At 55.9% G+C, this 26190-nt stretch overlaps 1 protein-coding gene across 9 annotated transcripts; it reads left to right on the top strand.

Moving 5' to 3' along the window:
* Positions 1–15470: 15470 nt before the first annotated feature.
* LOC143395926 (uncharacterized) lies at positions 15471–23742 on the top strand. Of its 9 annotated transcripts, XM_076852140.2 has the most exons (6): positions 15495–15530; positions 16809–16878; positions 17089–17297; positions 18423–18549; positions 20217–20382; positions 20752–23742. In XM_076852140.2, the coding sequence occupies exons 3-6, from the start codon at positions 17292–17294 to the stop codon at positions 22067–22069; spliced, it is 1617 nt and encodes a 538-aa protein (XP_076708255.2). In that variant the 5' UTR covers positions 15495–15530; positions 16809–16878; positions 17089–17291; the 3' UTR covers positions 22070–23742. The 9 variants fall into 9 exon arrangements, with proteins under 9 accessions (XP_076708296.2, XP_076708255.2, XP_076708265.2 ...); XM_076852150.2 differs by lacking the exon at positions 16809–16878 and having other exon boundaries at positions 15504–15530; XM_076852112.2 differs by having other exon boundaries at positions 15515–15530; positions 15860–17297.
* Positions 23743–26190: the final 2448 nt, after the last annotated feature.

A 26190-nucleotide genomic window follows, 5' to 3' on the forward strand; every position in this document is an offset into this window, starting at 1 on the left:
ACACGGAGGCCCAGCCCAGGGTGAGGACAGCAGCACCAGGCCCGGCTGGGAAGAGACGCCCGGGTCTTCCCTGGGAGGCCTCAGACCCCACCTCCCCAGGGACAGGGTCCCCAGGCCAAGGGGTAGAGGGCTGTGGAGTGACCCCTTCAGAACACTGGCGCAACAGGGGGGTCAGTCCCCTCCCCCGCAGGGCTTGGTGGGAAGAGTGGGGGTCCGGCAGCTGCTGTCCTCTGTGCGCAAGTGGCCACAGGGAGCAGGAGAGAGGCCCTGCAGGGGTGTTGGCCGGGCTGGCCGTGCTGAGGGGAAGACGCTGCTGGGCCAGGAAGGCCTCCCCGGGGTCCCTCCACAGGCTCCAGGGGGCATCCAGCCTCCCCCAGGGTCTGGTGAGGGGCAGCAACTCAGTGAGACCCTGTCTCCAAAAATAAAAGATAAAAGGGCTGGGAGGTGGCTCAGTGGTGAAGCCCCCTCGGGTTCAACCCCAGGACCAGAAAGAGGTGGTTACTCAGAGACCTGCTCCACCGGCCAGCTGGCCAGGTCCGCGGGACACCTGGTGGACAGTCCTGGAGGAAACACAGGCATTCCTGACTGAAAAGCTCAATGCCAGCTAAGTCTTAAGGAGCCACCCACGCCATCCTGGCCTGGCCTGGCCCCTCCCACCTCGCCTGGCCCCTCCCACCTCGCCTGGCCCCTCCCACCTCGCCTGGCCCCTCCCACTTGGCCTGGCCCCTCCCACCTCGCCTGGCCCTGACCACTGCCCCAAGGCCCCATGTCCAACACCACCAACACATCTCTGGGGACCAAGTTTCCACCATGTGAGCTTTGGGGGCACACTCAGCCACAGTCACTGAGGCCTGAATTCCAGCCATCTGTCACCATAACCCATACCGTGTAATACCAAACCCAGGTGCCCACCTGGAGTGCCCACATAGTGGCATTGGATGGGCTCTCCCTGGGACCCAAGCGTGGAGGAAGCTGTGCTCCTTCTATAAGTGGGTTTTGGCTCTCAGACCTGGCTCTCCCTTCAGAAGAAACCCCAATGCACCAGCCAGCGATGGCTGCAAAACAAACTGGCCCAAACGTGGCAGCTTGTTGACTGCCCCAAACAGTCAACATTTATCATCTCACCCAATTTCTGAGGTCAGGACTATGGAGACAGCTTTGCTCCAACCTTGTGTCACTGGTGGATAATCATCCACCTGTGAGTCTCTCTTCTCCCCCTTCCTCAAATTCCTCCCACCATCAGGCCTCAGTTTAAAAATCACTTCTCAACAGTGGGGTGCAGTGGCAAAGGCCTATGTTCTCAGCAGCTCAGGAGGCCAAGGCAGGAGGATCGCAAGTTCAAAGCCAGCCTCAGCAACTTAGCAAGAGCCTCTCTCTAAATTTAAATACATATATATATATATATATATATATATATATATATATATATATATATATAAATGAATAAAACAGGGCTGGGGTGTGGCTCAGGAGTAGCACCCTGGGTCCAATTCCCAGTACCAAAAAATAAAAGGAAAATCGCTTCTCAGCCAGGACTCTCCTGCCTTGTCACTGTCTGCCGGGTTCCTTTCTTTTTTTCTTCCATTTCTCTCCCTCCATGTCTTTATTCGCTTATTTACTTTTCAGTGCTGGAGATGAGACGAGGGCCCGTGGGTGTGAGCCAAGGGCTCCATCACAGAGCTACCTCTCCAGCTCTTTTTATTTTTTATTTCGCCCAGGCGGACCTGGAACTCGCAATCCTCCTGCCTCAGCCTCCCGAGTAGCTGGAGTTGCAAGGTTAGCCACCACGCCCAGCTTCTCTTATTTTATTTATTGGTACTTGAGATTGAACCCAAGGTGCTTAATCACTAAGCCACATCCACAGCTGGTTTTTACCTTTGATTTCGAGGCAGGGTCTCATTAAGTTGTTTAGGACCTCCCTAAATTGCTGAGGCTGGCCTCCACCTTGCAATCCTCCTGCCTCAGACTCTTGAGTCACTGGGATTATGGGCATGTGCCACTGGCCAGGCAAACATTTTTTTGTAAATGTATTCATTTCTCCCGTGTTCCTAATCGTAGTGGACACCCCGTGGTGTTTTCTCGTGGACTGCTTTCCTGGCTGGCGCTGGCTGTCTGGGGGATGGGGGAAGCATGGCTGTCCACTCTGCACACCTGTTTGGTGCGTACTTCTCTGCATGCCTCAACTGGGAGGTGGAGGTGGTCTTGCCTCTGAGGTCGCTGCATTCCCTATGGACACTTGTCTGCATTGGGCTGGCCTGCCAGTGCTGAGGTGGTCAGGGAAGGGGAGGACCCATCTGTGTCTGTGTTTGTCTTTGAGTTATGGAAAAGGGGGAGGGTCTTCTGATGGTCAGGCCAAGGCACCTGGTCACATGGCCAGGGGCTGGGCCCCAGTTTGCACTTTTCCAGGCAGGAGCCCTGCCCCGGGGAGGGCTGTGACTGGGAAGGGGTGCCGTGGCCAGCTCTCCCAGTCCTGGGGCCAAAGGCCTTGGCCACCAGCCACTTGGTATCAGATGGCCCTATAGGACCTGTGAGGCTGTCCAAGGCAAACGGGGTTGGCCAGCATCTAAGTGAAGGGGGCTGGCTTTGCACCAGGAGCTCCCAGGCTTGGAAGGACCATATTAGGCCGCCCTGGCCTCCAGGTCATTTCCTCTGGAAGGCGGGAAGTGGAGGGTCACCGCTGACCCCCACCCGCACTCTGAGCACAACCTGTGGTCTCTGGCTCCCTCTGCAGGCAGGACGCTTATTGCAACTTCGCTGAATTAATTTACGCGAGATGAGGTCACCCATTTTAAGCCTTGGCTGCAGTGAATTTCAATAAGGGAATTCAGCTGTACACCATCTCCAGAATCCAACTTTGGAACAGTTGTGTCATCCCCAAAGTGTTCTTTTTGTCCATCTCTGTCCTCCGCCATCTCTTTCTGTGCTGGGGCCCCTGGGGTTTGCTGACTGAGCTGGCGGACCCCTAGCGCAGGTCTTGGGCGGCCTGAGAACTGGTGACCCTGATGCTGATGTTCTGGGACCACTGTTCAGTACTGCAGTCCAGTCGGGCTGGGTGTCGGCTTCGGACGTTATGGATCCCCTGCGGAGGTATCAGGATTTGGCTCTTAGACCAGGGGAGGGCTCGCCACCCCTTCCTCTCTTTTTTTGTAAAGTTGCAGTTGCACACGACACCTTTATTTTATTTACTTATTCACTTTCATTGGGGCTGAGGATGGAGCCCAGGGCCGCTGAGCCACAGCCCCTGCTTCTCCCCTTCCTTTCTTAATACAGTTGTCTGTGAATTTATTCAGATGAATGATGGTCATTTGTATTATCTGACTCAGCAAATATTGTTCTTTCCAAACTCTGCTGTCCACGTGGCAATTGAAGTGTGGCTAGGAGGACCAAAGAAATGGATGTTTAATTTAGTTAATTAAAAATTAAATTAAAAACAGACATTCAATTAGACTGACCCACCATCCTGTTTTCTGGAAGGACGTTCAGGGCTAGAACCAGGACCGTGCTTGGTGACCAGGCATGAGCTGGTTACCATAAATGTTTAGGGACCTGTGTAGATATGCTGGGAACAATTTGAGCTCAGAAATTGAATTTTTTTAAAGGCAAATGTTATGAAATCTACTTACAGAGCAAGCATTTGAGTTGAAAATTAAGTGCCCAAACTGAGCAGAATGGAATGTGTGGTGTGCACGGGGTTTTGAAGACTTTGGACAAAGATATGTAAAACAGTTCATGGGGCCAGGCAGTGTGCACACACCTCCATCCCAGCAGTCCAGGAGGCTGAGGCAGGAGGATTCTAAGTTCAGGGCCAGTCTGGGCAACTTAGCAAGGCCTTAAGCAACGCTGTGAGACCCTGTCTCAAGATGCATAAAAAGGGCTGGGGACTGTCTCAGTGGCAGAGCACCCCTGGGTTCCATCCTGAAGAAGAAGGAGGAGGAAGATGCCGTCAGGGCTGGGAGTGCGGCTCCCAGAGCACTTGCCACCACGTGTGGGGCTTGGGTTTGACCCAGCACTGTAAAGAAAAAAAAACAGTCGGTTCCATCCCTGATCTGCTGGAAGTCCTTCTAGGGCTCTTACTTGCTCGAGTAAAAGGCCAAGGTCTGCAGAAGCTTCCGGAGCCTCGCTGGCCCCTCAGGCCCTGGAGACCTTCCCAGGAGCTCCCGGGATGTTCTGGCCTGAACCCCTCTTCACTAGCCGGCTGCAAAGTGACCTTGCCCGGGCCTCCCCACCCCCCCCCCGCAAGCCAGGCCCTTTCCCTGCCTCCTGATCCCGCGCTCCCATGGGCGCTCAGGTCCCCACGGGTCCCCACGGGTCCCCACGGTCTTCCACTCCCGGCCACAGCTAGCGCGGAGCGTCCCCTACCGGCCCGGGGTGGAGGCTGCTCCCGGGCGCTGTTCGGGGTGGGGGTCCTTTAAGAGGCGGGGCTGGGGGAGCCTCCGGTCACTGCGGGCCCTGGAAGGGGCTGGTGGGGCCCTTGGGTTCCTGGCACCCGATGTGAGCCCTTTGCTCGGCCCGTCCCCACCGTCACGTGTCGACCGCGAGCGAAGCTTCCTAAGGTCCCCGACAGGCTCGCCTTCCGGGCCGCCCGGGAAAGCCACGGGACCCCCGGGACTTCGCAGCTCAGCGCCCCGCGATCGCCTGGCACCGACTCCCTCCAAACAGGGAAGCTGTTCGGGGGGTAGCCCCCGCCCGGTTCTGGGGGTTGAACCCAAGGAGCCTCCCACCGAGCCGCGCCTCCAGCCCTCGCTCCTGCCCAGGCTGACCTTGAACTTTCACCCTCCGGCCGGGCCTGCAGGTAGCTGGACGCCAGGTGTCCCCCGCCCCGCCCCGCGGCTGGGCTGACTTCTTGGACCTAATTCCAGACGCGGAAGTTGGAGGAATAGCTCCGAGTGCTCCCCGCCCCTTCTGTGGAGAGCCAACTCCACAGAAGCTCAAGTCCCTGAGATAAAAGGCACAGACCCCGGGCACACCCTCGGATAGGCTGACTTACAGCAGGTGGCACGACGTTGATGCCTGCACTGAGCCTAGTGGTCACACTGTGATTGTGAGGGACAGTCTTACCTGCTCCATACAGACTAGAGAAAATCTCTGTGTGTGTGCACGAGTGTGGCTGCAGAGGGGACCCAGGGCCTGGCACATGCTCTGCACCACTGAGCTGCACCCGACTCCGCAGACTGAACTCTTCAACATTCTCAGAGATTGGTTGAGTCCTTGCATTGGGAGGGCTGGCTGTACTTGTGTGCATTTATAAGTGTTTTCTTCTTTTGCTTTCTTTCCTTTACAGTGACTTTCCAAGAGTTAATTTAAAAAACGGTAGTAGTGCAGTTAATTGTGCGTCCCACCTCACGTACTTCCACGTCCCACACACCTAGCTTCTCGCCTCAGTTGCCCTTGGGTAGCCTGTGCACCAGGGAGCTCCTGCCTTGGACCTGAAAAAGGCTGGGGGCCGGATGGGGCCTTCCCTGGGTGCGCTGGGAGTCAGACAGCTGGCAGGACTGGAGGGAGCAGCAGAAGGACAGATACTCAAAACCACTCCTCTCTCCCTCCCGTCTCTTGGCCCAATAGCCCACGCCACCATATTGGGACATTTATTATACACTGCCATTTTCTAATATTGTTCCTCCCTAGTGAAACCTAAGAAGGGGTGCGAGGATCCATGGGATTCGTTTGTGGCTCTATCCCTTCAACACAGAGAAGTTGGGGACATAGATGCTTCCCGGATGCTTACTGGAAAAAATGCAGTTTTGCTTATGGACACAGAACGGCTTGGGAAGGCCATCCAAGGCTGTCCCCGGACAGTGCTCGTCGTGGGAGACATGGTCGGAGGGCAATGCCTTCCACTTCCTGAGTCTTTGCAGTTTATCCCAGGAAACAATGAAATATTTGCAAATGTGAAAATGCGGGCCAGGTCGCCATCTAGCGTCCGTGACGGAACCACGGCGCCTGCAGTGTAAGAGCCGCCACGCGGAGAGTAATTTCTGGAGGACCCTAGGAGGAAACTTGCCCACAGTGGGCGGCCGCACCCGTTCACCGGCGTGCGCCAGCGAGGCGCGCGCTCATCGTAGCGCTTCCGGGCGCTGAGGGAGGTAGTGCAGCCCCAGCCTCGCCGCGGGACCTCTTCCCGGCCCATAGCCACGCCCCGGGGGCGGGCCCAGAGCTGACCACGCCCCCAGCGCCGTTCAACTTGGACCACGCCCCTTGAGGGGCGGGACCAGCCGCAGGTATCCACTCTTCCCGGGGGGCGGGGAACAGCGTTTCTCTGATTGTCGATTGGAGGACGTGGCCCGTCCTTCAATCCCAACTCCCGGACTCGTCTTCTCTTCCGCTTCCTGCATAGCCGGAAGCGGCCTGTCGTTCCGTGGGCCCGCTGTTTGGGGCGGCTGTCTCTGTCCCAGCGGTCCTCTCCCGAGGATGACCACTCTTCTCCGCCGCTCTTGGCCTGGCGTGGCCTTGGCTGCTGGCACGCGCCCAGGGCGGGAAGGGCAAAGGGCGAAGCGAAGTTCAAAGGGCAGGGGGCGGGCTCGCCTTGGAGCGGACTTCCGGGGCGGTGCCGAGGCGGGAGTGGGTGGGGCCTCGCGCGCCTGCGGAGTCCGAGGGCTTGGGTCCCGCGGGCGCGTGGGTTTGCCTGGCGCCGAGGAGGGAGTTCCGCTTCCTCCGGTCCGACGTGCGCCCCGCCGCGTGGAGTGTGCAGCCCGCACGTGTGGAGAGTGACGCTGTCGACCCAAGGGGCAGTTTCCCGGGGAGAGAAGTTCAGGGAGTGGGGCCGAGTGGCGTGCGGGAAGAGGAGGCCGGGTGGGCCCCGCACCTGGCCCTTGTGACCTTCGGAGATGTCCTCAGCAGGAACGCACTGAGCTGGCCCTCAGTGACCAGCGACTCTGCTCCATAGACTCAACCAACCAGGGCTTGAAAATATTTAAAAACCATTGTACTGAGCCGCGCGGTGGCCCCGCGTGACATCCCAGCGGCTCAGGAGGCTGAGAAAGGAGGATCGTGAGTTCAGAGCCAGCCTCAGCGACAGCGGGGCTCAGCAACTCAGTGAGACCCTGTCTCTAAGTAAAATACAAAATAGGCTGGGGATGTGGCTCAGTGCCCCTGAGTTCAATGGCCAGTCCCTCCCACCCCGAAAGTTGTGCTGAAAATGTAGAATCTTCCTAAAACACGGCTGCGGCTGAGTGTGAGGATCGGTGTGGTGCTGGGTGAGCAGAGGGAGCTGGAGTCTGGGCGAGGGGGCATGAGTGCTGGTTCTGTGCACGCTCTGTACCACCGTACAGAGAGGACTTGGGCTCTCAGGCATTTTAGCAATGCCTGAGGGAGAACGTCTTCCTTTTCCTAGTGTTTTGGTGCTGGGGATTGAACCTGGGGTCTCGATCATGCCACCCAAGCCCTCTACACTCAACCTCAGATCTTGCTGAATTGCCCAATCTGGCCTCAAACTCACGATCCTCCTGCCTCAGACTCCAAATAGCTGAGATTAGAGGTGTGGCCTCTGTGCCTGTCATACACTTTACAGTGTAATAAAAACTACCAGATCATCCTTGGAGTGGCTGATGCTTGAAAGTGCAGCTGTCCCCATGTCCTTCATGGTCACTGGGGAGGCTTGGTCGGCTGTTAGCATGTGACAGTGGAATAGTGATAGGGTCGCTCAACAAAGCTTCCAACTTGGAGGTTCCTAAGGAAACTTCCTGGGCCAGACTTTACAGACCTGGGTTTTGTCATGAGTATCTGGTTCAGTTGTAGTCAATGGGTATCTTCCTACCATGTCTGGTTTCTCAGGGAACTCTTGCCATTTTCAGTGTTTACAAGCGTGATTGCTGTGGCTTCTTATCACTGGGGCTTCTGAGGTCCAGTATGGAGCCCCTATACTCATGTGGACATTTGGTGTTTTTATTTTCATTTAAAGAGGCTTGTGTGGGTAGGGGCAGTGGTACCCCTCTGCCATCCCATCTCCTCCAGGCTGGGGGATCACAAGTTCAGGGCCAGCCTGGCAACGTGGTGGGATCCTGTCTCAAAATGAAAATAATAAAGGGGGTTAGGGTGTGGCTCGCTGGTAGAGCACTTGCCTAGTGTGTGCTGGGCCCTGGGTTCCTTCCCCAGGACTGAAAAAATATTTAGTATGCATTTTTAAAGTGCAGACTTTTGAGGTATAATTAAGACACCATAAGATTCCTTCAGCTTTAGCATACAATTCACTGGCTTTTAGTGTTGCTAGAATTGTACAGCTGTAGCACAACTTCATGCCGCAGTCTGGCTGGGCACAAATAACCGAGCCGCCACAAAGCCTTGTAGGTTCAAACAGCAACTCTATTCCCCAAGTCTCACGGCACTGCACACACACTACTCAACACTACTCAGGAACACACTCCTTCCACCGGGCTCCACGCGCCCAATCTCCCGGAATCCCCAGGAGAACTGCGGGGGAACTCCAAAGTAGCAGGCGCCCAAGGCAGATTCCTGGAGCCGCCCTATTCCCCCAGAGCAGGGTCCATATACAGCTCAATCAATCCAGCATCACAGCAGTTATATACAGCTTAACTCAAATCATCATCTCCATGGTTCGCTGGTGTCACCTTTCAATCATTCCCTCTGGCAATATGCCAGGCATCATTCTGACTCCACTTCAGAACATTTTCACCACGACAATAAGAAACTATAGACTCTCTAGCCTCACCCCATCTCCCTCTTCCCCACCTCTAATACGTAACCTCTAGTCCACCTTCTCTCTATAGGTCTCTCTACTCTGGATATTTCATATGAATAGAATCACACAGTGTGTGTCCTGCATGGTTTGTTCATGTCGGAATGTGTTGGTGCTGCATCCTTTTCCTGACCGAATACTATTCCATTGTATGGATGGACCACGTTGTGTTGAGGGCCACAGCCGAGTTGGGATGACCATGGCATTTTTGCCAGAAGTAGAGGTTGAGAGGTAACGCCAGCGAGCCATTAAGATGATGACTTTTGAGTTCTCGCGGAGTTCCCGTTGAGTTCCGGTTGCGCTCTCACGGAGATTCCTGAAGAGTTGGCGTTGGTTGGTGAAGTTCCGGTGGTGGTGGGAGTTCCGGTTGGTGTGGTGTGTTCCTGGAGGAGCCGCGTGGGTGGCGTTCGGGAGAGTTCCCGGGGAGTGTGCTGGTGGAGTTAGGAAATAAAGTTTGTTCCTGCCTGAGTGGCTGGTGCTTTGTGCCCAGCCAGACTGCGGCAGCATTGTGTGTGTTTATAGATCCGTTGGTGGACGTCTCAGTGTCCCTCTGTTGGTTAGTAGGAGTCATGCTGCTATAAATATGGGTGTGTGGGACTTTGTTTGTGCCTGTGTTCAGTTATTTTGGGAGTGGAATCCTGTGTCAGGGAAGCCAGATTTAAAGTTGGGTAGTCAGTGTAGTTAGGTAAATCGGGTCTAATACCGAGTGAAATCTAAAGTGGAGGCCATGCTGGGAATGATTCCAGGAAACGCAGGACGACTCATGGAGTGTAAATGAAGTCCTGGAAAGGCCCTGGCCCAAAGCCCATCCCACAGAAGTGTTCATAAACAGCCCCCAGCAAACTTGAAGGTGCTGACTCAGAAGTCCTTCCTGCTCAGACTACTCCTTTGGCCCACCTGTGTCCCACCCCTCGGGCCTCCCACCTACATTCCGTCACCAAAACTATAAAAAGGGGAAACAACCGCACATCCACGGATTCCACCTCTTGGGTCCCCTTCTTCCTCCGGAGAAGTCTTTTCTGCTGTCCTTTAATAAACTTCTATTTCGACTCTGACCTGGCCTCTGCGTGCTTCTTTGGGTCATTCTTCAACACTGGGGAAGCAAGAACTCGTCACCGGTCAACAGCGGTGACATCAGGGGTAACTGTTTATCTGAGCATCTGTTGCTGCACCACTTTGCATCCCCACCAGGGCGGCCTGGAGTCCCGGGGCCCACGCGCACCGTCTCTGATCCTGGCTGTCCACTTGAGGGACGCAGGGTGCCTGTGGTTGTGGCCTGCATTTTCCTGGTGACGGATCACCCTGGGCACCATGTGCTCGTGACCATGGGAGATTTCCTGGGGAGAATGGCTCCTCGGGTCCTGCCCCGTCTTGTGCGGTTCGGTTGAGCAGGAAGGCTGTTGGCTCTGGAGCCGGCTCCGCGGCAGGCGTGACCTCAAGACACAGCTCCCACTCGGGGTTTCTTTTCCGCTCTCTTGGCCGTGTCCTCTGGGTCACAAGAGTTGTGACTTCTGGTGGCGGAAGTCCTGTTTCCTCGTGTCTCTAGGCACTGCACTAAGAGCCCTCTGCCAGTCCGAGGCCAGGGCGGTTCACCCCTCTTTTTTCTTTTATGACTTTGGCTTTACATTCAGGTCTGCGGTCCCCTCAGCTGGCCTGGTGTTTGCCGTGGGCAGGGTGCACTGCCCCTGCTGCAGTGCCGTCCCGCTGGCTGGACACCTGGCTGTGTCCCCGGTCGCCTTTTTACGGATCTGCGAATCTCTCGAGTGTGTGACTTCACTCTTTCCCCTCGCTGTGCCCGGGGTCAGGTCCGGGGCCTGTGCTGGCCGGGTGACCGGTCCACCCAGCCGCCCTCCTGGCCCTGCAGCCCAGGCAGGTTGACAGCAGGAGGCAGAGTCTGCCCCCTTGCCCCATCCTCAGGGCTGGTGGCCTTGGGCGTTCCCTGCAGCTTGACAGGGATTTATTTTTCCAGTTCTGGGGATGGAACCAAGGGGCGCTTTAGCCCTGAGCCACGTCCCCGGCCCTCGGGATGTCTGACTGGACTCCTGCGCAGCCGCCCCAGCAGCTGGAGGGCCAGAGAGGGCCAGCCCACCGCCTGGGGCCGGCTGGACCTTGGGACAGGTCTGGAGTAGCCATGGCCTGCAGCTCGCTCCCCGCAGCACTGGCCACAGCCACACCGTGGAAAGAACTCGGCTGTCCATCACAGGAGGTGCACAGGCGCAGTGTGGCTGGCCTCTACAGTGGACATCACACAGCTGAGAGGCAGTCGGAGAGGGGCAGTGAGGCCCCACACCGGCAGCCCGGGGCCCCTGTAGGGTGCTGGGCTTACGGGCACAGTGCACCTGCCCGTCGTCCCGTGTCACGTTCCTCGTGACTAGAACACTCAGGGTCCCTCCAGGGGACTGGGCTGCGTGAAATGACCACACAGAGACAGAGAGACCTTTTTTGGGTCCTGCGATGGCTCCTCTTATCTTAAGGGTCCGTGGAAAGAGAGAGCGAGACACGTGCTGAGCCCTTTTATTGAGGAGAAGCCATTTTAATGAGGCCAGAGTCAGGTTTCGGGGGCTGATCTAGCTTCGTGATGTCCACTGACTGACATCAGGCTGACTGACACCTGGGTAGGCCACCCCAAGGGCAGAGCAGGAGAAGGGGACACACAAAGGGCATTTCCATGGAACATTCTGTGCCAAACAGGGCACAGGGGTAACATCACAAAGGAACAGGTGGGCATAGGTCAGTCCATGGGGCGACACGCCTACGTCTGGAGATGCGTCCTCAACCTCCGGGACCAGGGCAGTGTTCAGGTCACTATAGTGACGGTCAGAGCCTCTCGCTTCAGGATGGAAGGCGTGAGTCATTCAGAGAGTCCCCAGTCCCAGCCCCTGGGGAGGCAGAGACAGGAGAGCCCAGCGCGAGGCCAGACGAACGGTGACGGAGGAGCTGGGTGTCGCGAGAGCCGGGGTGCTGGCCAGGGCTTGTAGGCGGAGGCGGACCTAGGCCTCCATGCAGGGAAGAGGGTGAGCTGCCCCTCCTCTGGCAGAACTCCTGCCCAGGCCAGCAGGGCCGTGTTTCTTCCAGTGCGGGGCCCCACCCAGGGCCCCTGGCATGCCAGGCACGCGCTCTGCCACGAGCCTCTCACGGCCCTGACAGTTGGCGGAGCTGTCCAGCCTGCGACACTAGGGAGGCCAAGGCCCACCACCTGTAAGAGCTGAGCCAGGCCGCGCTGCCCCCCAGCAGACTGTCCCCTGTGGGCAGTCGGGCACCTCTACCTAAGTGGAACCAGCAGCTGGTTAACAGATAAATGATCATTTGAAAGTTATTAATGACAAATTGATAGGAGATTCCAAGTCTGCCAGCGCCTAAGGTTTGGGAAATGGAGGAGATGATGGCCACGAGATGCCCGGGGTGGGCAGAGGCCTGGGAGAGACCACAGAGCCTGGTGCTGACGTGGGGGACAGCGCAGGGCGGACTGTCAGTGGCAGGCACGGGAACGAGGTCATGAATGGAGAAGGTGGGAAAGAGAACAGGCCAACTCTGCAACTTGCAATAGGAAACCCTTTGATTGATTAACCTAGTGGCCCAGTTTGCAAAGATGATTCTCCGTGTGAAGGCCTCAGTGTCCACTCAGTCCCTTGAGGTGTCTGTGCTCAGAAACAGTCTGAGCCCTCCTTGTGCGGTCCAGGGCTGCCCACCTGCCCAAGGGCCCGGCTCTCACCCAGACCCCCACTCGACGCCCGCGGGCTGGGCCTGGGGCTAGCCAGGGTCCCCCCCAGCCCACCCCCAGCTCTGGGGTTGTGTGCTACCTTTCCAAGGCTGGGGCGGGGCCCAAGGTTCCTCATGGGGTTGCTGGGTGGGAGAAAAGGGAAGATGGTTTCCTGGCAGAGGTCAGGCAGCTTTGAAACATGAACCTCGTTCTTTTTGTTGGTACCAGGGATTGAACCCAGGTGTCCTTAACCCCTGAGCCACATCCCCAGCCCTTTTTATTTTTGAGACAGGGTCTTGCTAAATTGCTGGCCTCTGTCTTGCAATCCTCCTGCCTCAGCCTCCCAAGTCACTGGGTTCACAGGCGTGCACCACTGCATCTGGCTAGATCTTTTCTCTCTATAACCATATTATAAAGAGGGAAGGTCTGTTTGGGCTCAGGGCTCAGAGGTCTCAGTCACGGCCAGTGGTTCCCTTGTTCTTGGCCCGTGGTTGGCACATCATGGTGGTGTGCGTGGCTGGCTGACATTGTCTCATGACCAGGAGGTAACAGAGGAGACTGGGTCCCACCTCCCCTTCAAGGACAGGCCCCAGTGGCCCAAGCCCTCCCCGGCCCTGACTCTTAAAGGCCCTCCACCTCTCAATGGCACGGAGTCAGGGACCCACCTTTAAGACATAGGTCTTTGGGGACGTGCCAGACCTGACTGTAGCACACGCAGACACTGTGGCCAGAGGCGCGGGCCCTGAGCAGCTGAGAGCATGAGTCCAGGGGAATCCGGATCTGCTTTCTGGTGCTTCTGCCGTCTCCCACCGCTGGCAAGCCCAGAGGGACAGGGTCAGCTGCACAGTTCCTGAGTGCCTTGGAAGTCCTCCTGCCCGGTTATATCTGGATCTCCTTAAGATTTTCAGGTTCAAACCAAACTCATTTAGAATTTTACTGCTTTTTAAACAAAAAAAATTTTTTTTTAGTTGTCAATAGACCTTTATTTATTTACATGTGATGCTGGGATTTGAACCCAGTGATAGGCACATGATAGGCAAGTGCTGCACCACTGAGCTACAACTCTGCCCCAGGATTTTACTACTTTTTAAAAAATCAGTTAAAAAGAATTCAAAGAGGCTCACAGTCAGTGGCAAGAGGGTGTCTACCAAAAGGTTGGGTTAGGTAGTCAAGCAACACACCCCTTCAGTAAGGCTCCCTGACAGAACAGACAATCCCAAGCCCAATGTGTGGAATCCAGAGAAAGTTTGAAAAAAGCAACTTCTAAGGAGCATTTCAAAATGGAGCTGGGAGGCCATCAGGGGACCAAGGTCTATGCATGTACTAAAGGGCTACCTAGGAAAGCGGACCCTTTCTTTTTAGCGGCACTGGGGATTGAACTCAGGGGCATTCTATTTTTTATTTTATTTTATTTTGCACCAAGGATGGATCCCAGAGGTACTTAACAACTGAGCCACATCCCCAGACTTTTTAGTTTTTGAGACAGGGTCTTGCTAAGCTGTGGAGGCTGGCCTCAAACTTGGGATCCTCCTGCTTCAGCCTCCCAAGTGGCTGGGATGACAGGTTCAGCTGGTTGGGAAAGTGAACTCTTCAACTGGGCATGAAAATTAACAGGAATACTGACCTTTGAACCAGGACAGGGTCTGTGAAGCTGTTAACATCTCCCACTGGGGACTGCAGCTAGGCAGCTGCCACTAATGACCAGTCACATCCACACAGCCTAGTGCCACTAGATTTAGCATGAGGATAGCATCTCTGCACTTTTCTTTTCAGGCACCTTGGGGAATTTCCTTGGTCCTCTCCTGCCCTTGAGCATTCACCCAGAGTCCTCTCGAGCTATGTCATTCTGCAGTTCTCAAGCCCAGAGGAGGTCCTTTGCTCACAAGTTTGAGTTTGAACTGACAGACAGGTGTATCAGAAGCTTTGAAGCGGTATCCCTGGTATCAGGGCCTCCGTTTTTGTGCAGGTTCACAGGATTCTAAGGGAGGTTAATCACCAGATTAAAAATGGAAGCAGACTTGGGTATCAAGAAGAGATGGAATTTGGGGCTGGGGCTGTAGCTCAGTGGTAGAGCACTTGTATAGCATGGCGAGGCCGAGGCCCTGGGTTCAATCCTCAGCACCACATAAAAACAAACAAAATAAAGGTATTGGGTAAAATTTTTTAAAAAATGAATAAGTAAAATAATGGTATTGTGTCCACCTACAACTAAGAAATAAAAAAAAAAAAAAAAAAAAGAGAGAGAGAGAGAGAGATGGGATTTCTCCAGCGTGGAGGTCCCTAATACTGGCTGCTTTTTGTTGTCAGGCAAGAAACTAGGTTTTACCTGAAGGAACTGCAAAATGGAAAAGCAAAACCAAACCAACTATTGTCCCAGGGATATTGCAGCCTTTACATTCTCAGATCCTCTAGGAACACCCTCAGAAGCAAACCTAAAAGGTTCTTCAGGGTCAGGACCCTGGGGTGCAGCCCTCAGCTCTGATGGGAGTTGCTGCCTGTTGGCGGCTGAGGTTTGCGGCCCCTCCGGGTGCAGCAGGGCTCCTGAGGTCCCCGGTCCTGGTGTCCAGCACCAGCTACCTGGGCCGGGGAGTCGTGCGGAGCGTCCAGTGCCCCGGCCAGACGTGCACTCGGAGCCGACTTCAGCCCACGTGGTGATGTCATTGTCTGGCTCTGACCCTGCGGGCACCCAGGTCCCCTGTGCCATCCAGTCCTGTCCGGGTTGGGCGTCCCCCGGAGGAAACTGAGTCTGCAGTCCCGTGCACACCTGGTGCCCACGTCCAGGAGGACGCAGAGCAGAGCCAAGCGCAAACCCAGACACAGACGCGGGGACAGGAAGCGCGGCCCAGGCGAATTCCCGCTCGCCCGTCCGCCGAGCTGCGGTCGGCGGAACCCGGAGAACCGTCCAATCAGAGCAGACGGGGCGGAGCCGCGGAACAATCGCGAGTTTGGGAGCGCGCCCTGCGTACTGGCCAATCAAGAGCTCCGGGGGGGAACCGTCCAATGGAGAGCGCTGGCGTGGGTAGCAGGAACCAATCAGAGGCCGGGGCGGGGCTTCGCAGCTGAGCCGTCCCAGGTGAAGGTGCCCGCGCTGTCCGCCAGCCACTGGGAGCGAGCGCGGGCCCGGGAGGGCGGAGGATGGTGAGAGCGGGCGGCGCCCGAGCCCAGGGGCGGGTACGAGCGGCCTTGCGATTCCCTGCGCCCCGGAGTCCACGGCTCCGCCAGGCCACACCCGGAGGGCGGCGCGGAGCTCTGGCGCCTGGGCCGCGGGCGACAGTGTCCCAGCGCCCGTGTATGAAGACGGTCGGGGCGGGAGGAGCTGGTGGCTAGTTCGGGGGGTGGCGGGGCGGGCAGGGGCCCCGGGTCAGTTTTGGGAGGGACAGCCGAGGAACTTGAGGGCTACTTGAGGGGTCAGCCTGGGACTTTAGGGAGCGGATCGGACCTGGGGTGACTGCCCTGCCGCTGTCCAGATCAAAGCCAGTCTTGAACGGAGAGGCTGTTCGGAAAGGCGGTGGCCAGTGGAGAGGGTGCTCGGCCTCGGAATCCAGCAGGGAAGGAGAGGCGAACGGGAGCTGTGAGGGGGAGGCCGGCGGGGACAGGCGGTCAGGTTACAGTTTTGTGCTGGCTCAGACTTGGGCACCACCCCACGTTCCCCGAGTGACGATTGGTAAGAGGGGATTGGAACACTGGTCGAAGCCCGAGTGAAATAAAACATCCAAACTTAGCCCGCACAGACTTGTATCGAAAAGGATTATTGGGGGGCCTGGATGAAGGGGACAAGGGACTGTGGCCACATGGGGAGGGGTCTCCTGCAAGAGGCAGTAGGGGCAGAGGACGCACTGGAACAGGAGAGTGTTTCTCTCGCGAGGTCCACAGCATCTGAAGACCTGGGTCAGAAGTTTTCCTTCGGGGAGCCCTAAACAAGGCTAGAAAGAGCCAGTCGTGGGAAGACTGATGAAGTCAGGCGTCCTAGGCGTGCTGGTCCACCGCGCCTGAGGCCAGCTGGTTCTCAGGAGGGCTGTCTGCAGGCTCAGGGTACCCTCATGCAGGCCCTGGAAGAAAGCCAAGGCTTGCCTATCAGACGTTTTGTTCCAGTTGGTCAGCGGGGACCAGCAGTTCAGCTATCCAGTATGTGAGAGAGAGTGGGAATTTGGAGGGTCTGGGTCTGATCTCCTGGGCCCACAAGGCACGACCCTTCACGGCTCATGTGCTTGCAGGACCCTTCTCCAAAACACAGGGTGGGATTCCTTTCCCCTCTGCTGTCTCCGGGAGCACACACTCACCCCGGCTCAAGGTCACTGCCAGCTGTGGCTAGCGGCACCTGTCACAGCTCAGCACCAGTGCTTCCTGATCCAGCTCAGCTTCCATTCCTTGTAAAATAGCAGCTTCTTTTTTTTTTTTTTAATATTTATTTTTAAGTTTTCAGCAGACACACCATCTTTGTTTGTATGTGGTGCTGAGGATTGAACCCGGGCCACACGAATGCCAGGCGAGCGCACTACTGCTTGAGCCACATCCCCAGCCCAAATAGCAGCTTCTTTTGTCTTTTCCTTGTCTTAATGAAGGTGGGAAGTTTTTTTTTGTTCTGTTTTTTGCCTGTTGCTGTTAGATTGTATTCCAAGGTTTAGCCTGAGTGTGCTTTTGGGGAAAAACGTCTCAAAATATGGAAACATTCATTACCTTTCCATTAAAATTGTAGGAAGACACAGACCACCCTACAACTCAGAGAGGAAGATGAAGACTTGGGTGGAAAGGAGTGTTAAATTGTAGTGATCTTGCCATGCAGGACCCTGTCCCACTTCTCCTTAGTGTCTGGGCATCAGGTATAATGCCCCTTCTGCAAAACACAACCCAGAAAACTGAAGTGTCGGTTTGACTCACAGTTTAAATTTACAGTTCATCATGAGGGTAAGTAGTGAGGATAAGGATAATTGATGCTGTTTTCTTTAAGGGATCTTGGAGGGATAATACATTTATTTCTTAGAATCTGCCCTCCCCATCCTTGAACATAGGGTGGATGTGTGATTCTGCTGCATTCTGATTCAGACACGCGCGGAGGGCTTAGTGTGGAGCAGGTGCCTCACCTGGGTGGGGACTGGGGTCTGAGGACAGTGTCTCAGCTGAGCCCCAGTGGAGCCTGCCCGGGTGGTGGAGGTCACCTGGGCTGGCTCCAAAGCCTCCCTTGCTGGGCCCCCAGCCCTGGTACAGTGGCAGAAGGAGCCATCTGCTCAGGACAGCTGCTGAGGTGACCCTCAAGCTGTTTCCTGTGGTTTGGGGCAGTCAGAGTACAATCTGTGCAAACTGAGTAAGTCTAGGATGGCCCACTGAGGGAGGAGCTCCTGTTCAGCCGGTGGTAGGCTCATGAGGGTTTCTAAGTCACCACCTGGAGGGAAGGAGTGGGGGTCCTGAGCACCCAGCCGACCTGTCTCTGCTTGCTTCCCATCCATAGCGCAGACCCCTGCCCACAAAAATGTAGAATAAAGGCACTGTGTCCACTTAAATCAAAAATAAATATTAAAAAAACGGGGTATCCCTCCCCCATTCTTTTTGTTTTGCCACTGACCTCAGCCCTCACAGTCAGGGACAGGCAGGGTCTCAGCTGGGGTCAGGAGTCCTGACCCACACAATGTGGAATGGTGCACCTGGGCACCTTTTGTGGTAGGGCAGATATTTTTGCTCAGCCGTGTCAGTTGATGGGCACTTGGTGTTTGGGGTCTGGCTACTGTGAGATTTGAGCCAGCCACACCTGGTCTCCACGCCACCCAACTGGTGATGTCTTCCATCTCTCCCTGTCGTGACTGCCGTCTCAATCACTGTGGGGGCTCGCCCCAGCTGCCCCTGCCCCTGTCCCCACAGCACCCCGCCAGGGTGCCTGGCATTCCACTTGCTTCCCGTTGTCACTGCGCACAGCAGTGTGAGGGCCAAGGGCTCAGGATTCCTGAGTCGATTCCAGTGTCCCCAACTGCCGGCCCCTGCCTTCCCTGCATGACGGGGGGACCGTGCCTTTCTGAAACGGAATGTGTGATGTTCTAGGACCCAGTGGCCTTTGAGGACGTGGCTGTGGACTTCTCCCCCGAGGAGTGGGCCCTGCTGGACCGTGCTCAGAGGGACCTCTACAGGGAGGTGATGCTGGAGACCTGCAGGCACCTGGCCTCCGCAGGTGGGGCGGCGGCTGTCCTTCCCTGAGCCTCGTTTTTCCTTTGGGCTAAGAAACTGGAACATGCTTGAAGAGAGACAAAGTCCTCTCCAGGAGGCCCCGCGCGGCGGCTTGGGAGCTGAGACAGGAGGATCCTGAGTTCAAAGCCAGCCTCAGCAGAGTGAGGCACTAAAACTCAGAGAGAGTTGTTTGAATAAAATACAAAAAAATAGTGCCCCTGAGTTCAGTCCCTGGTAACACCCCACAAAAAAGTCTTCTCCATGAAACAAGATTTTATATCTTATTGCCGTTTTTCTTAGCAGTTTTTTTTTTTTTTTTTGCTATGGGGGACTGAAGTGAGGGGTCATGTGCCAATGAGCCACGTCCCAGCCCTTTTAAAATTCTGAGACACAGTTTTGATAAATTGCCTTGAACTTGGATCCTGCTGCCTCCGCTTCCTGAGGACCGCCTCACCCGCATGGCCACAGTTCTGAGGTCCCTGAGTTCTGTAAGTGGGCACAGTCTCCAGTGTCACTCTGGAGTGTAGAAAGCAGCTCTGTGGGTCACTCCTGTGCGTTCCACTGTGGTCAGCCACGTGTGATGTGGCCGCTTTGCTGAAGTGAGCCCCACACTCCTGCTGCAGCAGCCTGGAGTGGAGCCGCCCTGCGCAGGCCAGGTGGTGCCCTTCCCTCCTGCCCTTGTCATGTCCTCTCTACATGGTGGCAGCCCAGTGGCAGCTGGGGACCGAGACGGGATCCCTCCAGGTCCCTGGGTGTGGACACAGGAGAGCAGGAGCCCTTGAGGCACAGTTCTGCATGAGGGGTGGGGACCAAGTCCGCCTGCCGCAGTCTGGCTGGCACAGATCACAGCCCCTCAAGAGGGACACACTTTACTTCTGAACTCCACACCCGCTCCCCAGGAACTCTCCCCAACGCCACGTGGCTCCTCCCAGAACCACCAACCGGAAATCCCTCCTCCCGCACTTCCCCAACCAATGGGAACTCTCCGGGAATCCCCACGAGAACTCCAAAGTAGCAGGCCGAGGTGGACAGTAAAGGACTAATATACAACTGAATCAATCCAGCATCATCTTAATGGCTTGCCTCTCAACCAATACTATTGGCAAAATGCCAGGGGCCATTCCGACTCGGCTGTGGCCCTCAGCATCCGCCCGTGCCCTTGGTCCTCTGCTCCTCCTGTCCCTCCTCTCACCACCCCTGGAAGTGGCAGGATTGGGCTGTGCATCTTGCCTAAGGCCTCCCTTGGTGCTGTCAGCGTAAGCCTCCGACCACGTGGAGCTGTCTCACAGGGAGCAGGCTGCATCGGATCCTTTTCCTTTGCGCTGACAAAGCCCAGTACCAAGGTCCTCCCAGGCTTTCTGACTCCCAGGTTGATCTTAGAGAATGGGGTTTCCCAGGCTGGGCTCAGAGGCAGAGCGCTCCACAGCGTGCATGGGGCACAGGGCTCAACCCTCAGCACCACGTAAATGTAGAATAAAGGCATGTGTCCACCTAAATAAAAAATAAATATTAAAAAAGCGGTGTATCCCTCCCCCCATTCTTTTTTGTTTTGCCACTGACCAACCTGACTATATATTTCTGGGTCAGAATACAGAAAGAAATATACCTGTTATCTTTGTGTTATCTCACCATTCCTTTCCCAAGGAATAACTGTGTCACCAATTATCCCAGGTTGTTGCTTTCACACTAAAGCCAGCGGGTCACATTTTCAGCAGTACATTTTGAGAAATGGAATATCCAGCGCCGATTTTACAAGAAGGGATTTCTGGTCTGCTTTTGGAGAAAACTGGAGGCTCGATGACCCTGGCGATGAGGAGGTGCAGGCCAGGCGTTGGAGGTGAGTGCACTTGGGCATGTGAGCATCCTCTCTGCGTGTTAGGCTGACTCAGGACGAAATGAAACACGTCGTCCTTGCTGGACAGTGGGTGCCCGTGGAGAGTTTTCATAGGAGTACTTTTATCAATGTGATGTTGACATTGAGAATCGGGAACAACTTGGCCCTGCCAGCAGGCGGTCCCCAGGCAGGAAGGCTGCCGGGGCCTCTGGCTGGCCCGTGAAGCCCAGGGCCCAGGACCCTGAGGCAGCAGTGCTGACAATAAGCAGGAAGGTGGGGCAGAGTAGCCAGAGCCATCATGCACACCTGCTGCGGGCTGCAGCGGCAGGGGACCTGCATGCGGTTTAACAGTGTGCTTCCTGTTTTGAACAGAGGTGGCGTGGTGGACGGCCTCTCCAGACAGACGGAGGGTCAGCATGGAGACGCTGTGGGCCACGCTGTGCACAGGCGTGTCCCCAGTAGAGGTCAGCCCTGGGAACGTACCACGCGTGCAAGGGCCTCCAGGAACCAGCAAGCACCGCACACTGGACAGAAGCCTCATCCTTGTGAGGAACGTGAGCAAGCCGGCGGCAGCCCGGGTCCCCATGCAAAAACTGACACTGCAGAGAGACCCCACAAACGAGGGGACCCCGGGGGAGCACCGAGTGAACACGTGGAAAGTCCTAGTAGCAAAAAATCTCTGAAATGTAAGAAATGTGGGAAAGTTCTCTCTTGCCCCTCATCCTTACAGGCTCATGTGCGGGGTCACCGAGGGGAGAAAAGGCACGCGTGTGCCGTGTGTGGGAAGGCCTTTCAGTACCACTCCTACCTCGCCCGGCACGCCAGGACGCACACTGGGGAGAAACCCTATGAGTGTGCGGAGTGCGGGAAGGCCTTCAGCTGCCCCTCCTACTTCCGCGACCATGTGCGGACGCACAGTGGGGAGAAGCCCTACCGCTGCACGCACTGTGGGAAGGCCTTCAGCTGCTACTCCTCCTTTCGGGATCACACGAGGACACACACTGGAGAGAAGCCCTATGAGTGCACCCGCTGTGGAAAGGCATTCGCGTGCTACTCGTCTCTGCGGGAGCACGGGAGGTCACACAGCAGGGAGAAGCCCTATGACTGTAAAGAGTGTGGGAAAGCCTTCAGGTACCCCTCATCCCTGAGAGCGCACCTGAGGACGCATGCTGCCGAGAAGCCCCGTGCGTGTGAGCAGTGTGGGAAGGCCTTCAGCTGCGCCACCTACTTCAGGAGACACGTCAAGACCCACAGCGGGGTGCAGCCCTACCAGTGTGCCCAGTGTGGCAGGGCCTACCGCTTCTCCTCCTCCCTCCGCATACACGCGAGGACGCACACTGGGGAGAGGCCCTTTGGCTGTCAGCAGTGTGGCCGGGCCTTCGGCTGCGCCTCCTCCCTGCGAGAGCACGTGAGAACCCACAGTGGGGAGAAGCCTCACGGCTGCAGGCAGTGCGGGAAGGCCTTCAGCCACCCTCAGTATCTCCAAAAACACATGCGGTCACACGGCGGAGGGAAGCCCTACGAGTGCACCCAGTGTGGGAAAGCCTACCGCTGCTCCTCATCCCTGCGCGTGCACATGAGGTCGCACACCGGGGAGAGACCCTACGAGTGCAAGCAGTGTGGGAAAGCCTTCAGGTACCTGGCGTCCCTGCAGGCCCACAGGAGATCACACGCTGGAGAGGGGCTCTGAGAGCACGGCGGCCTGGGACAGGCCTGGGACGTTGCTCCCTTGCCCTAAAGCCCTTGGGATAGGAAGAACACACCAGGGAAGACCCTGTTTAAGTGCAGAAGGGGAAGCCTGGGAGGCAAGCCTCCCTGCCTTAGCAGGGATCCCTGGTCTCTCTCTTGGTGTTGTTGATAGGAAGGACGAACATCCTGTTGGATGCCATCACTTGTACTAAGCATGTTTTGTTATATAAGACGTCAAATAATCGGGCGTCCACGTAGACTTGTCTAGGACACATTATGATTTTGGTCCTGTGGGTGCTACCGTGTACGATTTGATGTGATTTTACATTAGAAGTTTTCTCTGTATATGACTTGATGAAAACTTACTTACTTATTCGTATGCAGTGCTGAGACTTGAACCCCGTGCCTCACAGCCCTACATGAGAAGCTTTTGATTCCTACTTTTGTTTCCAGCTTGAGGTCAGAATGTGACTGTTGTTGTTGAACTTGCTTTTCTAGTCCACAGGTGCAGGTACTGGACACACACACACTGTCCACCTTTCTCTTCATTCTTCATTATTGAAAGAGGCGTCTTCCTTTGCTGCTAGTGGACTCATGTAATGCACAGGAATTAGTAATTCTGGAAGGTTCTTCAAAGAGTCTCTTCCCAACTGATTTGTGATCATATTTTGAACTTGACCGGTTATTGGACACACTGCATTGCGTTGAGAAGAGAGACCCTCTGGCATAAAGGTGAAAGTTCATGTATCAGTGGTCCCACTGAATTGGTCATCAGCATGAATGAGGCTGGAAAGTGTGTGTCCCGAGTTCAAGTCCACGGGGGGACAGCGTGTGAGTTCTGGGATGTGGAAGTGGATAACCAGTGTTCTCAGTAGCTTTTTTTTTTTTTTAATGTTTAGTTTTAGGTGGGCACAATATCTTACCTTTACGTGGTGCCGAGGATCGATCCCAGTGCCTCATGTATGCGAGGTGAGCGTGCCTCCGCTGAGCCCCGGCCCCGGCCCTTTGAGTAGTTTTACTGGGAGACAGGGTCTATGAATTGTCACCCATTCACCACGGTGACCTGTGGTCCTAGGTCAAGCACATTCTTCTGATTATCTCTGCCAATCTAGAATGGCCCCAAAGCACACCTGGCACCCCTCTTGGCACGCGCTGCAGACTGTCCACACACCTCGAGTCATGGCCCTCCTGGGCTCCACGCCCCCAGGGTCCCGCTTGGGCTGCAGCTCTGTGGTTCCCTGACCCCTTCGTGAGAGCCCTTCCCCTCAGCTCTCCTGTCACCTGGTTTCCGTGGTGAGCACCTGTGTCCTGACGGTTATGTCGGAGCCGAGAGCCCGTGTCCCTATAGGGCTGCTGAGGCAGCTCGTCTAGCGGGTCTGTCACTTCATTCCTGTTGAGAGCCACAGCCGAGTCGGAATGGCCCCTGGCATTTTGCCAGAAGTAATGGTTGAGCGGCGAGCCGTTAAGATGATGCTGGATTGATTCGATTGTATATAGGCCCCTGTTGTCCACCTCTTGGGCCCGCTACTTTGCAGTTCTCGTGGGAATTCCTGGGGAGTTCACGTTGGTTGGTGAAGTTCCGGTGGAGGGAGTTCTGGTTGGTGTGGTGTGCCGGGGAGTGTGCGTGGAGTGCTGTTGGAGTTCAGCAATAAAGTTTCCTGTTTGAACATACAAGTGCTTTGTGGCGGCTCGGTGATTTGTGCCCAGCCAGACTGCGGTGACCATGGCCCCAGGCGCCTCACATGGCAGCCTGGATTCCCACCGGTCCCCTCTCCTGTTTGGCAGCACCGGGGCTGGGTGCAGGCGTCAGGCACGCTGGACAAGCGCTCGGTGCTTTTCATCTCTTCTGGGACGGTCTCAGGAGTTGCAGGCTGGGCTCCACTTGCAGTCCTCCCGCTCATCTCCCAGGAGCTGGGACCGTCCCCTCGTTTGACATGTGGATTCCAGATGATGACAGAAACAAGACAACTACTGAAAATCAAGAGAGAAGTGTCGTGGAGTTAAACAGGCACCTGGGGAAGACTCCGGAAGGTGCCGCTTCCTGATAGGACTTTCAGAGCAGCCCGGGTGGAGAGGCGGGGGTCGTGACCAGGCAGTGGGTGGAGGGACACAGCTTCTCGGTGACGAACGCACGTCCTGCCAATGGGAGCTCCAGGGGTGGGAGGAGCTGGGGGTGCTTTTAGGTCTTGGGTCTGGAGGCAGAGAACCCCTGGGGCCCTCAGCCCCGGTGCTCACAGCCCTGGCACAGCCGGGCATGTCCCCCTAGAGCTTCTCCCCAGGCTCTGGGCATTTTTCTGAGCAGCCTCTTTCTTTCTTTCTTTCTTCTTTTTTAACATTTTAGAATTTGTTCTGGTTAGTCACACTTGACAGCAGGATGCATTTCAGCTCACGGGACACAAACGGAGGCAGCTTTTCATTCCTCGCTGCCCGGCTGTGGTCCCCCAGGAGCCTCTGTGGTGGTGTGTCTCGGTCACCGTCTTCCCTGCCTCCGTGCCCCCTCACCGCCCCTCGCTCCCTCCCCTTTGCCAAAGGAGGCCTCCGGCTCTGCCCTGGCACCAACAGCCACAGTGCAGCCCAGGCCGTGCCGGGGCTGCCTGAGAGCAGGACCGCACCCGTCACAGAGGCTGCCCAGCTGTGTGGACAGTGCGCACACCCTCCCACACAGCGCCAGCTCTTACGTGCATCTTCCAGTGTTCCTTTGTCAGAGTCCAGCAGAGCCATTGCTCTTCAAGTGCCCCCTGAGCTGAGCGAGGAGCACCAGCAGAAGTGGCGGAAATGACCAGATCCAAGGCATCCCAAGCTTTTCTGCTGAACTGTCAGGGACTACCCTGAGCCCAGCATGGCGCCCACCGGCCAGTCCCGAGGAGCTCGCCTCCAAGGCAAGTGGCGGGTCCAACACCCATGCAACACCCTGACACAGTGGCCATCTGTCTTCATGGGACCGTTTAACTGTCACCTGGCTTCCTGAATTTGCTGTGTCCTAAAGGTCTGCAGCCTTCTGGGCAGCGTTGGTGAAAGTTCTGTGCGTGCCTCACTGTGGCTACACCGCCACCTTTGCCACCTCCGTCGTGACCTTGGCACAATAGAAAGGCCCTGGGGTCCTGGGCGTCTGGCACTCTTGCAGGGCTAAGAGCAAGAGGAGTCCGTTACTCTTCTACTGAAAACCTAGGGGCAGGGATGTGGCTCGAGCGGTAGGCGCTCGCCTGGCATGCGTGCGGCCCGGGTTCGATCCTCAGCACCACATACAAACAAAGATGTTGTGTCCGCCGAGAACTAAAAAATAAATATTAAAAAATTCGCTCTCTTTAAAAAAAGAAAAGAAAACCTAGGAAGGGTCTCACTCGCCTAGCACATGTCAGACGCTGGGTTTGATCCTTAGCTGCACAAAAAAATAAAATACAGGAACTGTGTCCACCTGCCACTAAAAAAAAAAAAAAAAAATATTAAAAAAGTTGACACATTACTTCCCGAGATATTTTTTAATTCTTTTAAAAAGAAGAAGGAATAGCGATGCCGTCACGTCGATGTCCCTAGCAGCTCAGTTCCCAACAGGTAGCTGTGGGGCCAGCCCAGACGTCCCTCAGTGGACGAGTGGACAGGGAGCCGTGGCACCATGGAACACGAGTCGCCTTTACAGGACAGAATCGTGGAGTGGATGGGTGGATGGAGCCTGAAGGCACCCAGCTCAGTGAAGTCAGCCAGTCCCCAAACCAGAGGCCCAGTCCTCCCTGGTAAGTGGGTGTGGTCCACGCGGGGGGGTGGGGGGTGATGGAAGAATGGTGCAGCCCTTTGTTTGGGGGCTGCGCCACGCCCAGCCCTGGGCCAGGTGATCTGAAGTAGTTCTTCACACACAGAATGTACTTGGTCCGAGCACAGTTGGACCTGAGGAGTAGCTTCTATAGTCTCCAGCAGAGTAGGGACAATTTTGAATGTTCCTAACACAAAGAAATGACAAATGTGCACTGCCACAGATATGCCAATCACCCCAACCTGACCGTCACATACTATCCGTGTGTACTGAAATCTCCTGCTGCACTTTACACATCGTCCAGTTACTAGGTGTTAATGCAAAATAAAGATATTTTAAATATACAAAGCATCAGAGTGTCACGTTAGGTAACA

This window comes from Callospermophilus lateralis, chromosome 1 (genome assembly GCF_048772815.1).
Source record: "Callospermophilus lateralis isolate mCalLat2 chromosome 1, mCalLat2.hap1, whole genome shotgun sequence".
Lineage (NCBI taxonomy): Eukaryota > Metazoa > Chordata > Mammalia > Rodentia > Sciuridae > Callospermophilus > Callospermophilus lateralis.